This window comes from Melampsora larici-populina (genome assembly GCF_000204055.1).
Source record: "Melampsora larici-populina 98AG31 unplaced genomic scaffold MELLAscaffold_12, whole genome shotgun sequence".
In the NCBI taxonomy this organism is placed as follows: Eukaryota; Fungi; Basidiomycota; class Pucciniomycetes; order Pucciniales; family Melampsoraceae; genus Melampsora; species Melampsora laricis-populina.
In genome coordinates, this window is record NW_006768776.1 from 255,553 (window position 1) to 280,388 (window position 24,836).

Sequence of the window (24,836 nt, forward strand, 5' to 3'; positions counted from 1 at the left end):
ATCTGTGAAGGAGGCAGATTTTTTTTGGAATTTTCTCGAAATTTGTATTAAGCATTGTTATCATCTTCCTCGCTCATACCGTTTCATTTTTGCTCCTCCCCACTTGCATTTTATGTTTGCAGTTCATTAATGTAATTAGTCAAGCATTTTATTCATTGGAAATCATTCATCTATTGATTTGAAATCATGCAAAGGTCCTCATGTGTTAAGTAAGCGTGCCAGACTGCCATTCAGTGCGCGCCAGTTTCGCGTCCTGAGGCTACGCTACAAACAGTTTGGCAACCAGGGTGTCCTTTGTGGTCAAACCAGACTTTTACACACGGTTTGAAAACCGAACGGGCCGAGACCGGTTCAAACCCGTTTCCGCTTGCGCAACAACAAACTGTTTCTCGACCGGTTCTGGGTCGCGGTTGGGAAACCGTTTTGGGGGGTTCGTGGTGTATATGTAACTAAAATGTATTTACTTCAACATGTTCCTGATAACTGGTTTTGAAAGTTTGTTTAAACAGTGCTTCATTGTATCAATTACATCTTAGTGTCTCATTTTGCAAATAGTTGATGGGAAATTTAATCTAAAAATGTGCTTAGTAACAACTAGATAAGCCTGAACTGAGCAAAGAGAAATAACACAACTAGCATATGAAACATAATCACACAGGTTCCTGACATTAGGAACAAAATGTTGACAGAATTTTTTACAGAACTTAGCAAAACTCCCAAATCCACTTTTATACTTTGCTAAAGATATCTTGGCCATAGTAGATTGATGGTCTTCTTTTGATAATTGCCTTAATTCTACAAAAGATATGTTCACAATAGCCAAAGTCTGTTTGGATTTAACCATGATGTCATCATGTCCGTGTGATGTTCGCTCGTCAACGAGGGCACGCGAGTTGCCTTTGTGCCTCAAAGGCAGTCCACGTGCACTTGTCGTCGGGCGACTGCCACAAGGACACGGTGTGTGGAACCGGAAGAGAAATTGTTAGATACTGAAAGATTTGCTTCAGAACCTCCAGAAGACAAATCAGAGTTGACATAGAAATAAGAAACCAATGAAGCTCCAATTTGTATGCACAGAGACTCCAACTGAATCTTGTTAAACCACTTTTTTGCCTAGACAAATTGTCAGCTGCAAAACTGAAATCCTTTGAAATGTGCACAACCTTTACGTCAACACATGACTCAACCAGATGCAAAATGCAATAATGGAACAAAGGTCTCACAATCTTGTTGGGGCGGTGGGAATTAAATAAATCACAGAGTAATTGATTGTCTGAATAACCAAAACCCGTTTTGACCCTTCTTTAATGCCATAATCAATTGCACAAATTACACCTAATAATTCTGCTCAATAGATATTGCAAGTCGGCGGAGGTAAAACCGAATATCTCCCTAAGCAAGGACCAGGTTCCCAAACACCTATTCCTGTCATACAAGTGTCGGTGAAAAATACTCAGTTAGCATCTTGCAAAGACCACCTCATAGACTTGAGGAATCTAACTCCTTCAGCATTTTTAAAATAATTCAAAAGTCATCTTAAATCATTTTGATTCTCCTTGTTCAATGGTATCTGAAGATACTTCTTATACGTCCCCGCTATCTTTTTGTAAAGACTTTGAAGAGCACAGCGGCTCCAAGGCATAGAAATTCAAGCTCAAGATACAGTCCCAGGTAATTCTTGCAATTCTTTCAGAGTATTTTTTGGCTTCGATAAAAAACTTTTGATCAACTGAAATAATTTTGATTTCTTGTCTTCATGAAGAAACATAGTCATCTTTTCAGTATCTACCATGTGACCTATTATATTGATGACTGGCTCGTGAATATGTTTTGTCCAGACCCACAGAACACCAAGCAAATCGAATAGAGTCAACAATTTAGCTTGTGGGGTGGGAATAAAATGATTTTTAAAAGTAATAAAATCCTTCCTAGCACATACTCCCCACACATCATCCATCATATCATTCATTCTCTAGATGCCAAATACAAACTTGACAATCCACAAGACCAGGGAAAAAAACCCACACCAAATATGAGGAGATGCTCAAGAACCAAATGTGAGATTATAATCTACTCTCTTCTTGTTGTTAATCCTCATAATTTGGCAAAGTTGGTATTGAAGGTGAAGAGGAATCGTTTGAAATGTAAGTTGATGAATTTGCCTTCCAATAATTCTTTTGGTAAGGTTTTAGGAAAATCGGATGGTCTGACAGTTCTGTTGAAACCTTTGACCACCAGAGACAGGTTTGAAGTGTATCCTTTCTTGGAATTTGCAAAACAGAGTGTAAGAGGCTTCAGAATTTGGACCTGATTCGGCTCTAGAGTACCAATCAAACCTCTTTGATTTCTTGGCATCGCTAGCATCTTTGTAATCAGAAGAAATTGAGCTATTGTCGGAGTCCACATCTGTCTTGTGATGTTTTGAGTGTCTACCACTCTTCTTTTTCTGAATTGGAGAAGTAGATTTACCTCTGTCTTTATCATTTTTGGCTTCCAGCAAATTCCTTGCTTTTTGTGCCATGTCAATTTTGGCTTGAGTAAGAATATGTACTCTAGGAGACGGTCAATTAGAGGAATGATGACTCGATTGACCTTTCCCAGCTGGATTCTTCCCTTTATACAGAACAATGTCGTCTTGAAACATTACACTAGTCAACAGATCAAAGACAAATACAGGGTCTTCATCTGATAAGACACGACCGGTAGGTGTTGATCCCTCATTGTGGTGGATAGGACGGTTGTTGTCTTTGTTGCTTTTGATGAGATCGGAAGCAAATTTAGACCATTGTCTATACCAATTTGGGGTGTTGAAAGGAACGATCTCAGAGAATAATGATTGGACCTCTGCCATGGATTTGGCGTTGGAACCTCCTCCTGATTCATATTGAGTGGAAAGGGACACCAACTTATTGGCCACAACTTTTGCAGCTTCATAATCATATGACTCCTCACTCTGACTGATTTGTGATTTAACAAAAAACAGTTTTTACAAGAAATAGGATGATTTTATGTAACCTTTGTAGAAATGATCAAAGTTTTATCCAAATTTTCTTAAATGAAATAGCTAAGAATCAATGATATGAGCTGATAGTTCAAAGATGAAAACTTTGACAAAAGATACCACAATGGGAAGAGTTGGAAAAGAACATGGTCAATGGCTATGATGTCATAGCTAAAGCAACCAGAAGTATAGAGGGAAGTCCAACCCGTTAGTTTGACAAGACATATGTAATGACCCAACTCTCCCATTCCACTCTGTTAATAACAGGTTACCAACAACAATTCATTTCAGTCCCACCTCAAAGCAATCAAGATCATGGAATTCAAGCCCATGAGATTGTTCCACAGATATTTGAGTTTGCAGCCCAACAGATTGGTATTTTAATCTGTTGTAGCTAATACTTTTATGTTGAACGGTTTAGATATTTCTTCCAGTTCCTCCCTGTGTAACCAATGTCCATCTGCATAAATGTGTGCACAGCTAACATCATAAACCAAGAGCAGAGGCCAAGTACATTGAGATAAGTGAGTTTTTGTTGAATCCCCCTGATGACCAAATATTGCATGAAACAACTCAAGAAATTCTATACCTTCACAATTTTCAAGGCTACCAAAAGGATCAATGGCTTCATCATGAGATACACTGAGGTATTTGAGAGGCAGGCAAATCACAGGTTTGTATGTGATCTGGCCTTGAGGTTGTTGAGTTGGTGAAGGTCTGTTTTGAGTTTAGTGAGAAAGTGGGTGCCACCACTGAGTAATTTGTATGCCAATTCAGGTGTCATTTCCACACAACATCTGTGTAGGATTTGTGAGAGGTTTGAGCCAAGAATTCAAGGACCATGTTTGATCCTTGCATGCAACTGATGCACTCCAGATTAAGTTTCCAAAGCTTCTGAAGCTGGGCTAGGTTCCATGCCAAGGATTCTTCTATAGATCCTTTATGAACAAATTTAAAGCTAGACAGTTCCAAAGAAACAAGTCATGGCCATTTTCTGATGATCGCAATATAAAGTCACCCAAAATACCTTTGTTTCCACATTCCTTTAAATCGAGATTCTGGAAATGAGGCAGAATCTGAAGTGGGCTTTTCAAGCTGGCTGTAAGACCAGGCAACCATTCAGATTTAGGTCCATTTTGTGGGAGATACACATACAACTCTGGAGACAGGTAGATTTTGAAGATATTGACAGTGTTCAAAAGGCCAGTTCCGTATCTAAGGTTGCCACCATCAATTCTTGATGTATCATCTTAGATATCCTTTTTTCTTTCTGAAAACCAATCAACATTGTGATGAAAACAAGTCTCTTCTGATCCAGTTTGAGCACATTTTACTAAGCTTGTGTGTTGCAAAAATAAATAGTCTGTCCAAAGTGAATGGGAGCAGGCCAAGAGGTTGGGAATCCAAGTTTCTGATAGGGCTGATAAAATTGAATGAGAACACTCAACTTTCAATCTTGATCAGAGCTGGAGTTCAAGTAGAAACATACCTTCCATAAGCTATAGAGGAAGACAAAGCCTGAAAATTTGTCACTAACCACAGCAAGAGTTTGAAAGGCCTTGTGAATTGGTGAACCTTTGTGACCTGGGTATGCTTCAATTTTCAGACAAATGACTTGGTACAATTGATGATACACTGAGCCAAAGAACTTGGTTGGAATTATCCTGCCAAGAATTGAAAGGCATCTCCAGCAGATTCATTGATGATAAATTCCTGTTGGAGTTCTTTGTCAATTGATCAAAATATAAGACCATATACGGCTTGGTTGAGTTAGGGTTGTGCTTGTAGTCTTGTTGGAAGTAGACAGATGAACCTGTCAGATTTCTTAGCATAACTTTTAGCTGTCTTTCCCATAGACAGAAGTTGTTGCCAGTCTTGTTTAACTGGGGGATACACTTTGCAAGATCTTGACGCTTGCATATAAACTGCAGGTTGCAATAATTCATGAAAGTGACTTGGACTCAGGGACGCTATAGGCGGATAGATAATCACTTAATGATATTTCAAATGTTCAATTGATTTGAGGACTTCCTAACAGTAGCTCTTACACTAAAAATGTTCTATTTAGTGAGCATCAGCAAGAAAAAGAAATGCATTGCAACTGATTGAAGCTGTGAACAATCTCAGCCAGAGCCATTCATCTACCTCGAGAATATAACATATCTTGCCATTAAGACAAAGTAGATCGTTGACAAATAGAAGGATCTTGAACAAAAGATGTCCACCCGTCATGTTTCTTGGCACAAATTTGTGGTTCCAGCTACATAGATATCACTTTTGACGATGTTGCCACAGCACTTCAATGTTGAACGCTTTGAATCGTTCTTCCGTTTCTTCCGCAGTTATTGGGTGTAAATAGCCATCAAGAAAGGTTGAGTAAAAAAAATCCAAAACAGATAGCTTAGGCCAAGTATGTTGAGATATGAGGTTTTTCATTGAGTCCCATTGAGGTTCATAAATATCACCATTATATTTGAGGACTTCTATACTTTTACAGTTTTCAAAGCTTACAAGTAGATCAAGGGCTTCATAGTGATCCACACGGAGGTGTTTAAGAGACGGGAGATCAAAGCGAACGTTCACAGCTTCTCCACTGCCGTCGTTGACCTGGATGTGAAGTTTAGTAAGAAACGGGTTGTTACCGCTGATCAAATTGTGTGCCATGTGAGGCGTCATCCCAGTACAACAGACCAGTTCAAGGGTTGTGAGTTGTTTGGGCCAAGACTTTGAGGTCCATGTTTGATCCTCGCACGTGGTGTGGTGAAAAGCTAGTTTGCGAAGCTTCTGAAGCTGAGCCAGATTCCATCCCAATGATTCTTCTTCAGATGGCTTTCGAACAAATGTAAAGCTGGACAGCTCTAAAGAAAGGAGTGATGGTGTTTCTTTGATTATATCAATTACAAAGTCGCCTGAAAGACCTCTGAATCCATAGTCCGCTAGTTTTAAATGTCGGAGTTGTGGGAGAAGCCGAAGTGGGGTCAGCAAGCGGACTGTAAGACCAGAGGACCATTCACGAGGTCCGGCCGGTGGAAGATACATTGCTACCGACTCTATAGAAGGGCAGACTTTGAAGATCTTCGTAATGTTCAACAGCCCAATTCCGTATCTCAAATCTTGGCCCGTGATTTTGATGTATGATGATGTATTATCATAAAGACTCCTTTCGCTTTCTGAAAACCGATCAAAGTTCGGATGTCTACCGATGTCTTCCAATGTAAATTGCGCAGATTTAACTAATGTCATGTGTTTCAAGAGTAAATCGTCCGTCCAAAGTGACAGAGGAGCAGGCAACGAGGTTGGAAACGAGATTTTCTGATAAGGTTGATAAACTTGAATGAGCGCACTCAGCTTTTGATCTTGATCAAAGCGCATTTATACAAGCAAAACAATCATACCTGCCATAACTTAGGAAGACAAAGCCTGTGAAACTTTCGATTGACCACGGCAAGGTTTTGAAAAGTAGTGAGAACCGGAGCGCCGTGGTGACCCAGGTAAACTTCAAATTTCAGACCTGGCTTTGGGGTTCGGGTTCTACGCTCCACCTTTCTTTCCTTGATACATTCATACTCTTCAAAAGATTGATGGTGAACCATATTCACAATATTGTCTAAGATTTCTTCCGGAAAATCTGCACGATTGATGAGACATCGAGCCGAAGATTTTGATTGGAATCGATCTGCCAAGAGTTGAAAGGCGTCTCCAGCAGACCCATCAACGATAAAGTCCTGTTGGAGTGCTTCGTCAAGCGACCAAAATATAAGACTAAAAACTGCTTCGTTCAACTTTGGATCGTGCTGGTTTAGATCTTGTTGGAAGTAGCCAGATGTCCCAGTTAGATTTCGTAGCATAACCTTTAATTGTCGTTCCCATAGGCTGAAATTGTCGCCAGTCTCCTTCAACTGGGGGATACGCTTTGCAAGATCTTGAAGTTTGCATATGTAGTCCGGGCTAGAATACATCTCATTTCCGACGCCAGTTTTGTGATGTTGGGACAAAGCTGGATTGATAAGGCTCATTTTCACGATTGGATATGCGATGATCGTGAGACAAAGATGGGTTTGATATGTCGAACACAAAAATGAGATATGTAAACTAGTCAAATCAGAATTTCCAAGCACCAGGCTCAGTGCCAAAGGTTCACTTGAAATAATCGAAAAGAGTTGATGCAGTCTTTACGCCCTTGAACCCGACCCCGGTTGTGTGCGCGGACCAACAAGATACTGAGAAGAGCAAGATTTCTGCTTCAGTCTGCGTTCAAGAGTCACCTCAAGGCTGTGTTGCACTTCAAGAATTACTTTGAAGGGCTATTTTGTTCATCGTGATGTGTACTATTTTACTATTCCTTCCGAATATACCCATTCCAATGACTCTTACGAGTAATTAGCCAAAAGTCATGATTGCCATTTTTTTATCTTATTCAACAATGTCGCTTGTTGTTTGCACCATTCAAGGATATAACAAGTCTCAAGTTCGACTCACAGAAATGACCAGTTTCCCTTTGTTCGATGCAATGCTATCAGATGAACGCTGAAATTGTTCTACAACCTTCAAAAGCTGTGTGAACGAGATCTTTTTTTCCAAGATTGAGGCTTTCGTGATTTTGATGATGATTGCGCAAGTTGATCATCATACAAAAAAATCATGACAAATAATTTATACCCAGTCAACTTTAGAGGGGAATAAAACAAAGTTCAGTAGGTGAAATAAATAAGTAAATGAGATATTGGTGGGAATGAACGCCATAAGAGTCAGTTTTTTTATGAATAATGTGTCAAGGATCATTGGTAGTGATCAAGTAGGTCGAGATCTCAAAACAGATCTTCCTTGTAGCTTCCTCGAAAATTGTGGCAAGTTAAGAATCAATTGTTTTATTAGTGGTATGAAACTAAATGACAAGTCAGTGATGAAGATATCAAGAGTAACAAAAGGGGATATATGGGTTGAGAGTGATGTGGGAGTATTTATGTGTAAAGAAGTGGATGTTCAATAAGGGGTTTCAAGTTACAATTTTTTATACGCTTTTTTAAAAAATCGGTCAAGTTTTATACGACAGCGTAAAAGTTTAAACTTGACCGTTTGTAAAAAGCAAGCATGTTGGATGATTATCGTCGTAAAAAGAATCAAAGCGGTGAACCTATCGTTCCAAGCTTTGGCGACATTCTCTTCGAAGACAATGACAAGATGGCCTTCTCGACCGATCTCATGTTTGATGAAGTGGGCGATACCATCATTAGGGGGTTTCAAGTTCGTTTGTTTTTTGCGTAAAATTTATAAATTCGGACAAGTTGTCCGTAAAAAAAAATCTCCGTAAAACCAACATATTTTTAATTTGGGACACCTAAAAAGGTGTCCCGCTTTAAAAATTTTACACATATTTTACAACAACGGGCAAGTTGTTGTGGCGTAAAAATACGTAAAAATCTGCAACTTGAAACCCCCTATTGAAAAGGTCAAAAGGTTGACCGGATACTTTTTATAAGCGTAAATTTACGCTAATTTTAAAACAGGCGACGTAAAAAGGTTGTCCGTTTTAAAATTATTTTACGTAAAATTTATAACATCGTCCAAGTTTTTAAAACGTAAAGATACGCAAAAACTCAAACTTGAAACCCCTTAATATCCATGAGGATCAGTTCAATTGAGAGTATCTGACAATTCAAGTTAGCTAGATAAAATCAACCTTAGTTAAAACGTAAGACAATCAAGATCATGGAATTCCAGCTCATCAGGTTTCTCGGCAATAAATCGTGGTTCCAGTCAGATTGATTTGTGTTTAATTCTTTTTCATTAATAGCTGGATGTTGAACGGTTTGAATAATTCTTCCACTTCCTGCTTGCCTAGCCATCGTCCATTTCCATCATAGAGACTTGAGTAACAAAGATCTAAAACCACGAGCTTAGGCCAAGTACGTCGAGATAATAGATTCTTCAGCGAGTTCCATTGATCATCATACATATCACCATGATATTCAAGGACTTCTAGACTTCTACAGTCTTCAAAGCTTACAAGTAGATTGATGATTTCATAATGATCTACACGGAGGGTTTTGAGAGTCGGAAGATCAAATCGAACTTTCACATCTGTTCTGTCTCCAAAGGCGTCGAGCTCGATTTATGGTTTAGTAAGAAAGGGAGCTCTACCGCTGAGTAATCGATGTGCCATTTCAGGTGTCATGCCCTCACAACATCTAATTTCAAGATTTGTGAGCGGTTCGGGCCAAGAATTCAAGGTCCAAGTTTGATCCTCGCAACTGATGCACTCAAGACTAAGTTTGCGAAGCTTCTTGAGCTGCGCTAGATTCCATCCAAAAGATTCTTCTACAGATTCTTTTCGGAAAAATTTAAAGCGGGATAATTCCAAGGAAATGAGAGATGGTAATTCTTTGATGATATCAATTATAAAGTTGCCTGAAAGACCTTGGTATCTATGGTCCTTCAATTGTAAATGTTCGAGTTGTGGGAGAAGCTGAAACGGGCTTCTCAAGCGAACTGCAAGAGCAGACACCCATTCAGATGTTCGTCCACTTGGCTGAAGAGAAATCGATACTGATTCTAGAGAGGGACAGACTTTGAAGATCTTCGCAATGTTCAACAGTCCAATCTTGAATCTGAAATTGCTAACATGAAGCAGCGATGTATTATCCAAAAGACTCATTTCGGTTTCTGAAAACTCGTGAGGATGCTGATGAAGAGCTACATATTCTAAGTCAAATTGAGCAGACTTTACTAAGTTTCCGTGTTTCAAGAGTAAATCGCCCGTCCAGAGTGATATAGGAGCAGGCAGGGAAGTTGGAAATGCGACTTTCTGATAGATTTGACAAACATGGATCAGTGCACTCAACTTCTGGTACCAATCAAAGCAGGATGCGTGCAAAGACCACAATCATACCTGCCATAACTTAGGAAGACACAGCCTATAGAACTTTCGATGGACCACCGCAAGGTTTTGAATAGAATTGAGAACTGGAGGACCACCGTGACCAAGGTATACGAGAAGATTCATAATTATCCGCGTGTTCGTGGTGTAGTGTCGACGATCTGATTTTCTTTCCTTGATTGAGTTGTGCTCTTCAGCAGATTGATGGTAAACCATGTTCACGATGTTGTCTAAAATTTCTTCTGGAAAATCGGTACGATTGATGAGACATCGAGCCGAAGGTTTTGATTGGAACCGATTTGCCAAGGCTTGAAAAGCATCTCCAGCAGACCCATCCAGTGCTGGAGGAGTTCTTCGTCAATTGACCAGGCTATCAAGTTGAAGACTGTTTGGTTTAATTTTGGATCGTACTTGTGTAGATCTTGTTGGAAGTAGTCAGATGACCCAGTCAGATTTTTTATCATAATCTTGAGCTGTGTTTCCCATGTACGGAAGTTGTCGCCAGTCTTTTTTAACTGGGGGATACACTTTGCAACTTCATGAAGTTTGCATATGTATGAGTTCCGGAGTGCAATAAGCCTCAGTTACGACGCCGTAGCGTGGTCTGCTGGTAAGTTGAGGAGCGTCCATACCGAATTATGAGCCGATGATGAGTTTCTGATAGAACACGATAAGATTGGATCGAGAATGTGGTTAAAAACGTTTAATGCGCTACTGAGGTTTCATTGAATCCGAAACGGGTTGGTTGATCTGACTTGAAAGGGAACCCGGGAAGCCCTTTGTTCAATACAACTACTCGCTGGGGTTTTATGAGCCCGACCCGGGGTTGGTGCGCGGACTGACGGAGAAACAGAGAGCAGTAAGATTCAGTCTGAGTTCAAGACTCACGAGGAGTCACGTCAAGGTTTTTGGTGCTCATTCGTTCATTATCAGCAAACTATCTCACCACCCATCCCTTTCAACTCTGTGCTTAACTTAAAGACATTAATCAACAAGCGTTCAACTTCGATTTACGAACAGAGCTACTATCATTTCAGCGCAACAAAAAGCTACATGAATATGCCCGATCCTACTCAGCTAGAACCAACTCACTGCGATGTCGAATCACAGCTCGACGATGATCAGAATGAACTTCGAGAAAGAACCAAGCAATCAAGAATGACAAGCAACACTTCGTACAGCTCTCATCACCTTTCTCGACCAGAGAGTCGTGAACAATTACGATCTGGTAGTAACCTCTCTGTCCTCAGCGGACCTAAATCAATCAGTACTCGATCTTCGCGAGCTCACTTGGACCAAACTTCTTATGACGAAAGCGAAGCGTACGGTAATTCTTCGGTGCGAAGAAAACCAAAGGGAGCTCACGGAAGTGTCAACTCACTTAGTTTTGCCGATAGTCATTCCAGCATCTCCACCGGAGGCGCGAGTCGTCAATCACTCGCCTTCGAACTTGCTGCTGCCATGGACCCAACAGAGACCGACCAATCCAGTATCCTTGATTCACTCGGTCTTGGTGATGATGATGATGAAGAAGAAGAAATCGGATATGAAGAAGAAGAAGAGAATGAAGAAGAGATAGGCGACTACACTATGCGGGAAGAGGCAGATGAAAAGGAAGAAGTTGGATCTACGACCGATCAGAGACGACGAAAAGCGTCAATGGAGTCTCACGCCACCCGCTCAAGTGGCTGGGCTAATGCTTCACCTGGTTGGCACGATGGCAAAGGATCAGACTCCTCACCTGGCAAGTCGCTTATAAACGCTGATAGACAGCTGACGCCCACCAGACACACTCGAAAATCATCACGCTCAACTATCCTCACAACCGCACCTAGCCCTCACAAATCTCTGTCTTTCGAAATGGCTGACGAATTTGCGGAGGAAGCACAGAGAAACGTCGAAAATTTTGACGAAGGCGATTCTTATGAGTCAGATAGTTCAGATGCTGAGGAAAGAGCAAGAGTCGTCTTGGAAGCCGGTTTGGTCTCAACGGCTCATTTCTTAACCATCTTGAAACAGTCCAACACCGATTACAATCCGCCACCTGCAGGGCTTGCTCCCCCCTCGAATGCGAAGGAAACAACATCTGATCGACAACCTGCTGTTGAAAAATTGATTTCCGAAATTGTTCGTACGATGACCGAGAGTGTGAGAGATCGAGAAGCGCAAATTCGAGAACTGAAGGAAATCGAAGTAGCTCTATCACATACAGATCGAAGAGCGCTAGCTGAAGTGGACTCACTACCTATGATTCTTCAGGATATCGACTTTCGAACATACATTGTTGGAAAAAAAACTGGAGAGCTCAATGAGGATTACTCAAGCGCTGATCAAAATCAGCCGGAAAATGAGTTAGAAACACTTGAAGAAGAACACGTTTCCGGTGACGGTCAAATCACACCATTGGCTCATCGTAGTAGCGCCCAAAACCTCAGACTTGCTTCAGAAGAATCGTTCGACCTTCTAGGGCAGGAGAAGCGTGGTGACGCTGGTCCGCAAACTACTCCGATGAACCATTTGAACCAACTCAAGCTAGTAACAACCAGTTTAATCAACTCACTGAATATCATCAATGAACACACTCAAGTCAGTCGACAAACTCAAACCGATGTGGTTCGGAAACTCAAAGGTGTCCGCGGACTTGTTACTAATTGGAAAGCGGACCATGAGAGTCTTGAACAGAGTAAAGATCATATTGCACGATGGGAAACTGAACTTGAGTTACATAATCAGGACAATCCATCATTTGGAAAAGTTCGTGGAAAGTTTGAAGTGCAGATCAAATTGGTAAGTTATTTTTTTATTTGTACATTCGACGTTGGGAAGTGCAGACAGTGGCTTATTTCGTCTTCGTGTGTTGAAATAGGCTACTGAGGAAGCTGAAAAACTTTTAGATGAAGCCTCGGAGCGTGCACGCACTCTACTCCTTCCAGCTACAATTCCAGCTTAAGAATTCTTTCTTGCATGTTATGTCGTCATTGTTATTGAATTTTTTTACGTTTTTTGAAGGGTGGAGTTTATGGTACCATGATGGTAGTTTTTTTCGGATAGACATTTGTGTGCGTGTGCTTGTGTGAGCGTGAGTGTGTATGTGGGTCTACTTCTTATCAATGGCAATATTCTTCAACATCATGGTAATTTTCGTCACAGGAGCTTCGATGGTCTATTTTTTGCTTTTATGTTTTTTGATCCTGCTTGCATTTTCATTTTTTGATATTCTGGTTTGATCTGTTTCAATCTCAATCATTTCTATATACATATATAGTATATATGATCAAGTTTCATTTTACCTTGCTGTTATTGTTATCACGTATGTTTTTTGGTTATTGTCCTCCAGTATTAGAAGGGTTTAGATAGAAATGATGGTATACTTACTGTCATGGTGGGTTGGATAATGCGGAATGTCATCATATTCATAGATGTGTGACTTTGTAGGCATCTGTTTCATCTGATTTCTATAAATGCTCACCAGCTAGACACATTGATGTACACTGGCTGAGAAGCATACCTCAGAGAAAGCTCCAAGATCTAGTTTTTGATATGTACTCAGTGAACGTGATATCGCAGCAGTGCCAGCACCGGGTATTGCAGCAGTGATAAGACGAAGAGCTGCACTTACCCGGTGTTTGTATCCTGTCTCATGAAGTGGAGGAGTGATCTTGTAGGCTTATTAAAAATGAATGTCAGGCTATTTAACCTGATTCAAATTGGCTCAAATCTGAGCGTCTGATCCGAAACCGCCCGGGTCTATAATACCTCGGATAGCACATCCGACGCATTTTGGACTGAAACGGTCACGACTCCTCACGAGTTATGATGTCGTTCACCGGCACCATACAAGAGATCCTTCTGATCACGTATCATGTTCCAAAGATATCATTTCTTAAGCATTTCATCATTATATTTCTCGGTTGTATCGATCTTGTGACGCAGAGGTTTTACGGCATGATTGAGTTTAATTGACAGCATCGACAATTATAAGACCCGATTTGTGTTTATCCTGGTTTTTCCCCAGATGAACTTATTGGAGCGCTCTGTTGCCTTTCATTGTTCGTATGTACATATTTTTCTTTTTGTTTCGATGAATCAGATGCGAATCGAGATCGAATTCCTGGTTTGAGGCATCCAGAGGCATCCAGTCATCAGCTTGGCCAGTCATCAGCTTGGCTTGTGAGTTATCATGACTTCAATTAATTACATATCGTTCACCGGAATGATAACATGAACCAGGACAAGCTGCTGTACGGACATGATTTAATAAGTTTCCTCAGACTCGCACTGTTACAAACATAACAATCTAATCGTATATTGTGAGGCAAGTGTAAGGTTCGTAGGAAAGAACCTTCACTAAACTCTCAGGATCTCTCACGGTGGTTCAGTAACCACTGGAAGCGTAATCTAGAACTCTTGTGTGCGTTACAATTTGTCTAGCTAGCTCCAGTCGGGGTTCGTGAAGAGAACAGAATCAAAATCAGAACAATATAAGATGAAATGTAATAGAATAAAGATGACTCTTACCTAGCTCCAGTCGGGGTTCGTGAAGAGAAGAGAACCCAACGTGGAGCCAGGGTTAGTGAGAGTAAATAGATTGAACCCGTCTAAACCCATGCTGTATATGTCCTTAACACATCCTTACATCCCTCCCCACCTAAAAAAAATTTCTAATACCAAAGTTGAAAAAAAAACTAAAAAAAGGTTTCTGTAACAAAAAGAAAAAAAAAGAAAAATTGGCATAACTCGCCCCTAAAAATTTCCTGGTGTATGAAAGAGAAGAAAAAAAAGAAATTGAGAAATAATTTTGAAAATAACTTGACGTGAATTTTGAGATCATGATCTTGAAGTAATATAAATTGTCTTGAAGTAATGTTTTTGATTCGTTATGAATGTCTTGCTGACCTTCTACCCTCCGTTCATCCTTGCCACATGTACCTCTAAAAATCTGAAACAAAGACAAAAGATTGTGCGGTGCTCACGGGCGTGGCCAAGGAGTTGTTTTGAAAAAATTTTTGGGGGGGTAGTCTTCGGCGGTGCATACTAATTAAGGTGGGACTTACTTTGACACCTTGGTCATTCACTTGTCCCTTCTTGCTTTTCCATCCCTGCCTCGCCTTTGTATTTCTTCAGCTTTGAGATGTGGAAAATCGGATGTGAATTGTCGTTTTCATTCAGCTTCAGTTTGAAATTTCTGCCGTCATTGAAACACTCTATGACTTGATAAGGCCCGTCGTATCTTGGTCTTAATTTTGCCGTCGGTTGCCCAGGTCCACCAACGATTTGTTGCCTATCTTTACTATCAACAAGCACCCAATCATCCACCGTTAACGTCTCCCCATCTCGTCTCCTACTGTTGTAATGAACTGCTTGTGAGATGCGGTTTGTCCACAGTCGATCTCGTGATTCCGCCCAAACAGCTTGTCGTTTAGAGATCCACTTGTCAACGTCGGCACTTTCGGTTTCTAACGAAGAATCAATTGGGAATAATCGTGGCTTCCTACCGTAGACGAATTCAAAAGGTGAAATGCCCGTCGCGACGTTGACTGCGGTGTTAATCGCAAATTCCACGGATGGTAAGGACTCCAACCACTTACCGTGCTTTGAGGAAACTAGTTGACGAAGAATTTGAACGATGGTCTTGTTTGATTTCTCACTTCGCCCGTCACTTTGGGGATGGTAAGCCGTTGTCAGATGCACGTCAACACGTAACAAACGATGAAGTTCTTTCCAGAAGCCTGAAGTCCACAGTTTGTCCCGATCTCCTATCATCGTGCGATATCTTCAGCAAATAAGTCTGGCCTTTCACCAACCCTGGCCACTAAAGGAGCTTGGTTCGATTGTCGGCCAGCTGGTTTGCTAGTCGGTGCTCCAGGTGTGGGTGTTGGTCGAGTGGTGATTGACGAACGATTGGTATTGTTGGTATTTGGTTCTTGTCGACGATTTGGCCGAGGACCCGGATTGAAGACCTCAAGACTTGGTACTGCGACGTAAGGTCCTTTCACCGGTCCTTTACAATCAGACTTCCCACATGCTGTTCGGCAAATTCCGCACAATCCTAAATGTCTCATATACGAAAAATATCGCCACGCCTGATCAGCTCGTTGCTCTGGCGTTCGCGGAGCTGAGTTTTGGGTAGTGGTTGTAACTCGTGGTACTGGCGCAGGATTGCCGGTGTATTGATTCGCTGGTTGACGTTGTGATCCTCTAGGAACAAGGTTGCTTGCTACCACCAAGTCCCATACATTACTTGCTGCCGAGATAAAAGGTAATAACTTGAAATCTTGCACTTGCAGTAATTGTCGATCTTTGATCCATTTTTGAAATATGTCTGGCATCCCCCAAACAATATATTCGGCCAAGTGTCTCGTATTAAGTGATGATTTAATTTGAACCAAATTGTACAGGTCTCTAGCTCTTCCGACGTAAGTTTTAAAATCTTCATTTACACCCATTCGTAATTGTCTAATGCTTCTTTCTGTGTCTTCCAGCCAACCGGTCGGTAAAGTCTCGGAGGCCAGTTCGTGCATAAGTTCTTCCCAGGTAAGACCTTCCAATTCCGCTCGAGAGTTGATGTACCACGTCCCCGCTCTAGGTTCGATCATAACTGAACCGAGAATAATGAAGCGCTGACGATTATCCGATAAGTTCTTCAGGTCGAAGTATTGTTCGATCAGCCGTCGCCAATTGAACAAGGCAGCTGGGTTTTCTGATGGTCCTGTAAATTTTGGTACCTCGGACAGCCTCAAATCACTCGCGTTGACTTTAGTAGATCGGGGTTCAGTGTGAGTACGCTCGTCCAGTGCCACTTGTACCTTGGGTTGGGCGTCATTGGAGTAAACTTCGTGAAAAGTTTTCATCGGCATAGTTTGATCGTTTAGCGTCGGGTCGACAAGAGCGTTGAAAGAGACTCTTCGGGTTTTCTCGTGATCATCATTCATGGGTACTGGAAAGGATTGTCGAGTAGGGAACGGCGTTTGGACTGGTGGTTTTGGCGAAAGTTGTTCGGCCATTACCGGTGACGACTCTACAAGTGCCTGAGCGATTCCCGTGTCAACAAGTCGTTGACCGCGGGGGCCTGCTGGTGTTGGTGTCGTTGCGTGCTTTCGGTACGAAGCGAAGGGATTGTTAGACCCCGCGCTACGAGCCGTGTTCGGCGAACGTTCCATCACGAGACGCGAGATTGTGTGCTCCAGGGCTTCGATTCGATCACGGTCTGCAACAGCCAATTGAGCTTTTGCCTTCCATTCCGACTTTTCGTGCTCCAACTGATCAACCTTCGACTGCAAGGTATTGATGATGTCATCTTGAGACATTGCTTCCGTGGCCTGAATCTCGCCAACGCGTCGCGAGGATTCGGCTGGAACTTGAGGCATAGGTGTATATATGAAGCTTCCTGGTAACAAAGGAGTCGCTAGATGTGCTCGATTGAAAAAATCGCGGACTATCCGCGCGTCAGGGGTAAGCGTCGAGTCAGGTTGATTCTCAGAAGTCAAGGTATGCGAAGATGAAGGGATAATTGTTCGAATGGTCTTCTCAGGCGTATCAATGTCTTCCCCTTCAATAGGCCAGTTGTATCTAGGTGGGTTGGGTGCAGGTGGCGATTCAGTAGGTTCAGAAGGTCGAGGTTTTCGTAGAAAGGCGTCAGGGTTTGTGCAAAAATTGCTGGGCAAATTGAAGGGCATAAGATAAAGAGTCGAAAATTGTTCAAGTTGTCAGGGTGTCACGGGCAATCAGTTGTCAAAGAAGAATAAGGTTGTGAGGACTAGATTAAAAAAGTGTAAGGTTCGTAGGAAAGAACCTTCACTAAACTCTCAGGATCTCTCACGGTGGTTCAGTAACCACTGGAAGCGTAATCTAGAACTCTTGTGTGCGTTACAATTTGTCTAGCTAGCTCCAGTCGGGGTTCGTGAAGAGAACAGAATCAAAATCAGAACAATATAAGATGAAATGTAATAGAATAAAGATGACTCTTACCTAGCTCCAGTCGGGGTTCGTGAAGAGAAGAGAACCCAACGTGGAGCCAGGGTTAGTGAGAGTAAATAGATTGAACCCGTCTAAACCCATGCTGTATATGTCCTTAACACATCCTTACAGCAAGAATCGGTCAAATATCTCATAGGAGTCGCAATTGCTCGGAATGAAAGTTTCTGAGTCATGGCCATCAAAATCTCCAAACTTTTAATAATCTATTGAGCTCCAAACGAAATAGCGTTTGCTTCACTTATATCGCCTCTTTTGGTCATTGTTACGTACCTGTTGTTAATCACAAAGATTTCACTTGCGCATTTTCCATAAACCCATGTCAACCTCGACCATCCTTGGAATCACCGTCGCAGAGGTAAGAATCACTGTACTCCTTTGAATCATTATCGGTTTCTGTCTTTCCACACTTTTCAAATGAGGGTGAAGTCTTTCAAGCAGCTAACGTGTCTTCCGAATTCTTTTTTCCCGCCGTGGAATATGATATCGCTATAGCCCGTGTTTCTATTCATCAGTGGATACATCTTTGCCAAGTTTGCGCACTTTCTCCACGATGTACCAAATAAACAATCATCTTCTATCTTTGCTTGTCTCTTGGTCATCTTACACGCTGCTCAGGTTTTTGCCGAATTTGGGGTCAATTATTCCTTATGCAAATGCTTATCTGATTCATTTCAACACCCAGACTGATGTACGTGGATGAATCTAGGCGGCTTGGTGTGCTACGTCAGGTGTGATGGGTACAAAGTTGAACCTCGGGCTGAATATCACACAAGTCTTCTCTGTGATTGTAAGCGTAATTTTAGTCCAGTAAGTATGATATCTTATAGTCTCATTGAGGTATGAACCCGAACTGACTTTCTCTTTACCACAAATCATTATTGAATCAGGATCCATTACTCTACCTTAGTCTACTTCATGATCAAAAGGCGTACATGTTGGCTTGTAGTAGCTTCATTTCTTACAATCTTCATGACAAGCATTTTTATCGGTATAATCATCTTTGTGATCACCACTAAAGGACGTTTTGATATAGCAACTGCAATTGATTCTAAAAACCCAGTAATTCGGAACTTGTCTCGTTTTTTCGTTCTTTCTTACTGCGGTGGTAATATGCTTTTTGATGGGTCTATTTGTTTCATGATTTCGTTTCATTTGATTCGATCTGGATGTCTTGACTTGGGTAAAAGGATGAGAACCGTGGTACGGAATTTACTTCTTCTTACTTTCAGGTACATCTCTTAGATTCATCTCTCTATCAAATCGAAGATTGACTCTTTGATCGGGTTTTTGTCAGGACTTTCTTGCTCACAACCTTATTGGTGGTTGGTTTGGCAGTGGTGACTTTAAGTGAGTCTAGATTCAAGTGACCAATTACATCATATTTTACAAACCTACTGATAATGATATGTACTGGTGTATCTCTTCCTCCATGGCAAAATAGCTACAATACTTCCTCAGCATCCTAACCCACAATTAGTAAAAAGAATCCCGTTAATCTGGAGAAGCTCAACCAGTATCATAAGTCGAGTTTATGTTCTCTCATTTTGTGAATATTTTATATCTGTTATCAGTTAAAAGGTTCATCGGTATATGATAAACTCAAAATAAACGTTTTTCGAATTGCAAAGTCTCTAGTTTTGTAGGGAAATCAAATCGAGATATAATAACTTATCCATCACCACAGTTCTTGAATTCTTTCAAGATTGAAATTTCTCAACTCACTCAAAGTGATGGTGAAACAACTACGAATGTAAGCTTGAAGTTCAAGTGACTATAACTTTTATTTGTACTATTCGAACTTACTGCACATTCCTCTTTATTGGATATGATTTACTAGCATTACCCTCAGGGACCTAGGCTTGATATTTAACTTCCTCTGAATGATATAGAAGAGAAACAAGTTTTATGAGAGTATCCTAAATTTGTACGGTTATGAATATGATTCTACTATACAAATCAAATCTCTCAAAAGGTCAAACTCTTTGAGGTTCCATCCATACCAATTTACCCTGACCATCATCATCACAATTTAACTGAACATGAACTTTATCATAATCTTTCTCTGTACAACTTTGTCCTGCTTGACTAACGGACATTTGAGAAAACTTTTCAGAAAGATTACCAGCACAAGCAGCACGAATGAGCTGTGTCATATCATCTGGATTAAATTGAATAGGTTCATTTAAATGACGAGGTAATGATTTAAACCTTTTATAAGATCCAACTAAGACAGCACAGATCGAAAGAAATGGAACCAGAATGATAGGAACCATTGAAAGAAAGGTAGGTCCGAAGATACGGCTTTTTGCATCCCATCCCATTGTTGAGATTATACAAGTACCATTAAAGGCTTTTAAGATGTCGTTTGGTAAGTCGGGTTGATCTGGTTTATTATTGACTGTAGAAAAGTGGGCTCGAAAGAACTTTTGAGGTACATTGGCAATCAATATGTTGTTCTTGGACTTGAGAGCCTTTATGAACACGTCCCGCCAGGCCATATTGGATGGAATATGACTTACAGTTGTCCCAAATTCTATCACGCCGTTGAAGTAATGGTCCTGATCGAGGTGAGGGAAAGAAATCAGCAGTCCCGAAGAAGAAACCCATCCAACAGATCTTATCAACATCGAGCATTGTTTTTTTGACAAGAAACATACAAGAATTGTGTCCAATTTGTCTTCCTCGAGCCAATCAGCAGCATTGTCATACACTGAATTGATATCATCGCCAAAGGTATTTCCCCACATAGTTTGAGAGCTAGAAACCATTACCTTTGTCAACATGGCAAGGTACTTTGAGAGAAACCGAGTATCGTCTGACATCATATGGGTTGGTATAAAACTAGTTTGGTTAATTGTAACACTTGGGTAATTGTACAAAACTTGATAAGTGCCAATCGTTGGTCGTATTTCACACACAGTTGGCCTCAAGAACTCGTATTGTGATCCGTTTCCAGCCAGAATGAGAACTAAAGAACATGCTTCAGGGTCCGCAGAACAAGTTGGTTTGAATTGAATGCTGCGCACCATGATTTCCAGTTGATTTAGCACCTGTCGAATCTTGATCGAAGCAAACACGAGCAACAGCTTGGCCCATAATCGCTACTGTCTTGTTTCTCAGTCCTGGGATGTACCGGGAGGTAGTGGTGGGCACATCTGAAATAAGGAGACATTTAGTGGGGTGATGAAAATTCCACTAGAGGGCGGCCGCTCACCAATTTGTGTTCCATTTGGGCAAGCTCCGCTCCAAACCCAATCAGAGAAACTTTCATTACGAGGCGAAGGTGAGTTCCAATGTTTGACCAGCTTTAGTTGAATTCTAGCACGAGAGCTTGCTAAACCAGATGAACCTATAGCTTTACATGAGACCCCTCCACGTAATCCCATTTGATAAGCTGTATAGTTTATTGAAGAGCTAAAGAGAGTGTCATTTGCTATTCCATCGACATGATAAAGCTTTTTGTTTTGACCTCCAATGTCATCTCCGACCAAGTGTCCTTTATTACGTGGATCGTGATTTACTTCGCTCATTGGACCCACGGCCAAGATTCCCCCTATCAAACCGCATAAAATTTCTCAAACTTGTAAAAAAAAAAAATGAAAAGATTCTCACCAGTAGGGACCGTATATGCCGCTCCGTTGAACACGAACACGCCGGGATGTCCGATGATAGACCCAGCCGCTGACATACCACTAGAGATTGTACTAGATATTGTTATATATCCAAATAGGTTCCTCATGAGTCTGACGTTAGACTGGGTGGGTTCTAAGTTTCGCGATAGTGGAATCAGAATGAGATATTGAAAACATTCAATAAGAAAAACTTACCTTCTTCATCCCCGCGTATCTCATCGTGTAACATTTTTCCAAACTCTGCTGCACTTAAATCAATTTGCTGGCCTGACATACGCTGGCTTATCATGATGGGTGATGGTGTCAGAAGAGTGACAAAGCTATCATGGTGAGAAAAAAGAATAATTCATCAGCTCTAGTGGTATGAGTTGGTTGACAAGTATTCCTAATCACCTGGCTGTCATCGATTTTAGTACGATCATACTAGCTACGGTCATAATCAAGATTGTTAAATGAGATTTCCGAAAAACAAATGACGCTCTTGAAACATCAATGACGGCTGAAAGTTCAAAGAGTGAAGTAGGACTCCGAGTCAAAGTAGCGGTCATATAAAAAAGTACTGCCTTGGAAAACCCACTACAGAGGCTGCCACGTTACTTTCTTCATATTTGATATCTTCACACAAACAAATATCAACTTACAATGGACATAATACCGAAAGAAATGTTGAAATCGCCGGGACGCAAAAAGCCTTCATCTTTGGAGAATCCTTTGCCCATTGGGCTACGCTTGGTGGTAATGGTACTTGACACAGATTTGTGACAATAATGAAACCAGTAACAAATATCATAACACATAATTCTCCCAATACGATCGACCATGCGTACGGCGAGAGAAGTTTTGAGTGGATATATCTTGGATCGGGTTCTGGGCTGTGCAAAAGGAGGAAAGAAAATATGTTAGTTTGATTTCAGTCTTGAGGATCTGATGTGCGATTCATCAAATTGGTAAAAGGCTTTTGGAATGAGTGCAATAATTCAAGTTACCTTGCATCTGATTCTGATTTGTCATTGTCATCTGTGTTTAACGGTGAAAAGATTCTTGGGTTGTGGCCGACGTCTGCTTCCATGGAATTTGGGAGATGAATATTCCGCGCGTCTTTACTCTTCCAAGGCTGTAACTCTATGGCGGTGAAAATATCTTCCATAGCTGTGGTGCGGGCAATAGATGAAAATGAGTCTTCATCAACGCTTTCAGAATCCATAATGGCCTTCAATGATGGATGTTTGATTTGATGCGGCGTATTTGTGATCTGGGGATATGCAACTCTTCAACAGTGAGGAGGTATGCCCTCTTGAGCTGTCATTGGTTGAAGCTTCGGCCGGACTCAGATATCTCACCTTGATTGAATTTGACTCTATTTGACTTGTTAAGATGCACAGCAACTTCAGGCAACTTCATCGCGCTCAGCAAGTTCAGCATGCATGTTCGGAAACCCTCAACCATAGGAGGCTGTTGAGTTTTGCGCACGGTCCTGCACCATCACGGTACACATTTCAAGTCTCTATCATCATGGTGAAATCTTTTACCGACACCTTGTAGCATGAAGGTTCACCAATGTCATATGTGATGATCACCCTCCATCAAGACCCATCTGATCCATTCACTCAGAGAGTCAATTGAGAACCACGAGTACTCTTTCAAAATTGAAGGAAATATTCCAACGTAGTCAGTGAGTGGTACGCCGATAAACTAGTGAGCCCTTTCAAAATTTCAGCTGTAGCAAGAACAACTATGGAAGGGGGTGGGAGATTTTTCCACCCTTTTCTTTCTACCCGTCTTGTGGTGTAAAAACCCGAGGGGTGGAAAATTGCATACCCTGGGGGGTCATATGCAATTTTCCACCTTTTTTCCATTTTTTCTTGCGAGTGGAAAACAAGAGGTGGAAAAACTAGGGTGGAAAATTGGATCTCGAAGCCAGCGATATCAAATTTTCCACCCAGATTCTTTCCACCATATAGTGAGTGTCAAAATATTTGTGCGTAAAATTCCATATGAGCCACCTCAGATTGAATTTTACACCCATTTGTTTCCACCAATTTCAAAAATTACACCTTTGCTTTACACCCAAAGTGAAAAGCTGAGTGTACAATTGAACTTTCATGGTTGAAAATCCATTTCAAAGGTCGGGTTGCTTTCAACTTGTCCTTTGATGCTTTTTCAAAAGCACAAGGTGCTTTTCCTTGAAGCACTATATAATGGGTTACGAGATTTTTACACTCAACCCTTTTACACTCAATAATGAGTGTAAAGAGACATGAGTGTAAAAGTGTAGATTACATGGGTGTAAATGCATTTTTACACTCAATCGGGCCAAATTCCTGGAGTGCAAAGATTTTGTATGTAAATGGTTGTGTGTAAAAGTGTAGGGTGGCTCCATCTTAGGGCTATGACCCGGCCCTGCGACTACGGGGCCGGCCCCGGGGCCGAGGCAGACCCGACCTCGGACACGAGTTGTTTGAGATAGCTACCGGGCAACCTCGGGCCAGCCTTCAGGGAATGGCTCGGGCCAGCCTTTTGTGAGCTAAGTCAAGGGCACAATTCATTCAATTCCGCATGTAAGGAGAGGAAAAACAAAAACAAAACAAAAAAGACCAAACAAAGGAGCGTATAGAAATAAAGAACAAGTACTACCAATAAGGAGAGTAGAGAAAATATATAAAAAACTATCATGAAGGAGAGTCGAGAAAAAAAACTACGAGCTCAAAACAAACCCCCACGACTTGAGACAAATCTGAGCTTCGAAATTTTGATTGGTCATACTTGATCGATAATCTGACATCACTCTTGATCCAGCAGAGAAGATTCTTTCTGAAGGCCCACCAGAAGCAGGGATGGCAAGCATGAACCAAGCCATCCGAGCTAAAATTGGCCAGTTCGTGTGATTGGTCTTCCAAAACATCAAGATATGTGTATGTTCATCCACAAGAGGGGCAAGGAGATACTCCCTTACTTCATCTTCAACTTGAATGAATTTGTGATGTTTTACAAAGTGGTGTGGTCTATCATCATCATTATCGAGCACAGGGTCCGGTTCAACAACTTTGATATCAGGATCTTGAGGCTTCTTGAATTTGCGAGCTTGCTCGGTAAAGTAATCAATGAGTTGGCCCTTGTCAAATCCAAGCTCTTCCATGGTAAAACCAGTCACAGCAGTGAGCTTTTAGCAAGGGTCCAGAATTGGGGAACATATGTAAACAGGTTTTTTCAAAGCTAAGGTGGAATAGCAAACTAGTTTCTTGACCATAGGGATAATTGCTGCCTTCAAGTTTGTACAGTCAGAAGTACTCCATGCCTATGTTTGGTAGAAAGATGAGTCAGAGATTTTGTAATACAAACAAATTAATAT

The 24,836-nt window shown here is 41.2% G+C and overlaps 6 protein-coding genes across 6 annotated transcripts; 2 read left to right on the forward strand and 4 right to left on the reverse strand.

The window, feature by feature from the left end:
* Positions 1 to 5,074: 5,074 nt before the first annotated feature.
* Positions 5,075 to 5,817, reverse strand: MELLADRAFT_71476 (uncharacterized protein; the record flags this gene model as incomplete). The annotated part of the gene is made up of 1 exon (XM_007408526.1): positions 5,075 to 5,817. One exon carries the CDS (start codon positions 5,675 to 5,677, stop codon positions 5,273 to 5,275), a length of 405 nt encoding a protein of 134 aa, XP_007408588.1.
* A 2,957-nt stretch (positions 5,818 to 8,774) lies between these two features.
* MELLADRAFT_105073 (uncharacterized protein) lies at positions 8,775 to 10,094 on the reverse strand (the record flags this gene model as incomplete). The annotated part of the gene is made up of 3 exons (XM_007408525.1): positions 8,775 to 9,034; positions 9,143 to 9,806; positions 9,891 to 10,094. The coding sequence occupies 3 exons, from the start codon at positions 10,092 to 10,094 to the stop codon at positions 8,775 to 8,777; spliced, it is 1,128 nt and encodes a 375-aa protein (XP_007408587.1).
* Positions 10,095 to 10,788: 694 nt separating this feature from the next.
* Positions 10,789 to 13,366, forward strand: MELLADRAFT_116040 (uncharacterized protein; the record flags this gene model as incomplete). The annotated part of the gene is made up of 2 exons (XM_007408275.1): positions 10,789 to 12,665; positions 12,745 to 13,366. The coding sequence occupies 2 exons, from the start codon at positions 10,932 to 10,934 to the stop codon at positions 12,826 to 12,828; spliced, it is 1,818 nt and encodes a 605-aa protein (XP_007408337.1).
* Positions 13,367 to 13,873: 507 nt separating this feature from the next.
* Positions 13,874 to 17,554, reverse strand: MELLADRAFT_105075 (uncharacterized protein; the record flags this gene model as incomplete). Its single annotated transcript, XM_007408524.1, has 2 exons — positions 13,874 to 13,989; positions 16,663 to 17,554. 2 exons carry the CDS (start codon positions 17,552 to 17,554, stop codon positions 13,874 to 13,876), a joined length of 1,008 nt encoding a protein of 335 aa, XP_007408586.1.
* Positions 17,555 to 18,019: 465 nt separating this feature from the next.
* MELLADRAFT_71477 (uncharacterized protein) lies at positions 18,020 to 19,830 on the forward strand (the record flags this gene model as incomplete). The annotated part of the gene is made up of 8 exons (XM_007408276.1): positions 18,020 to 18,210; positions 18,348 to 18,488; positions 18,562 to 18,662; positions 18,743 to 19,084; positions 19,150 to 19,202; positions 19,297 to 19,401; positions 19,484 to 19,605; positions 19,693 to 19,830. The coding sequence occupies 8 exons, from the start codon at positions 18,172 to 18,174 to the stop codon at positions 19,723 to 19,725; spliced, it is 936 nt and encodes a 311-aa protein (XP_007408338.1).
* MELLADRAFT_84899 (uncharacterized protein) lies at positions 19,829 to 22,206 on the reverse strand (the record flags this gene model as incomplete). Its single annotated transcript, XM_007408523.1, has 9 exons — positions 19,829 to 20,326; positions 20,375 to 20,413; positions 20,513 to 20,823; positions 20,882 to 21,010; positions 21,070 to 21,408; positions 21,468 to 21,620; positions 21,683 to 21,807; positions 21,881 to 22,050; positions 22,129 to 22,206. The coding sequence occupies 9 exons, from the start codon at positions 22,204 to 22,206 to the stop codon at positions 19,829 to 19,831; spliced, it is 1,842 nt and encodes a 613-aa protein (XP_007408585.1).
* Between the last annotated feature and the right edge of the window lie 2,630 nt (positions 22,207 to 24,836).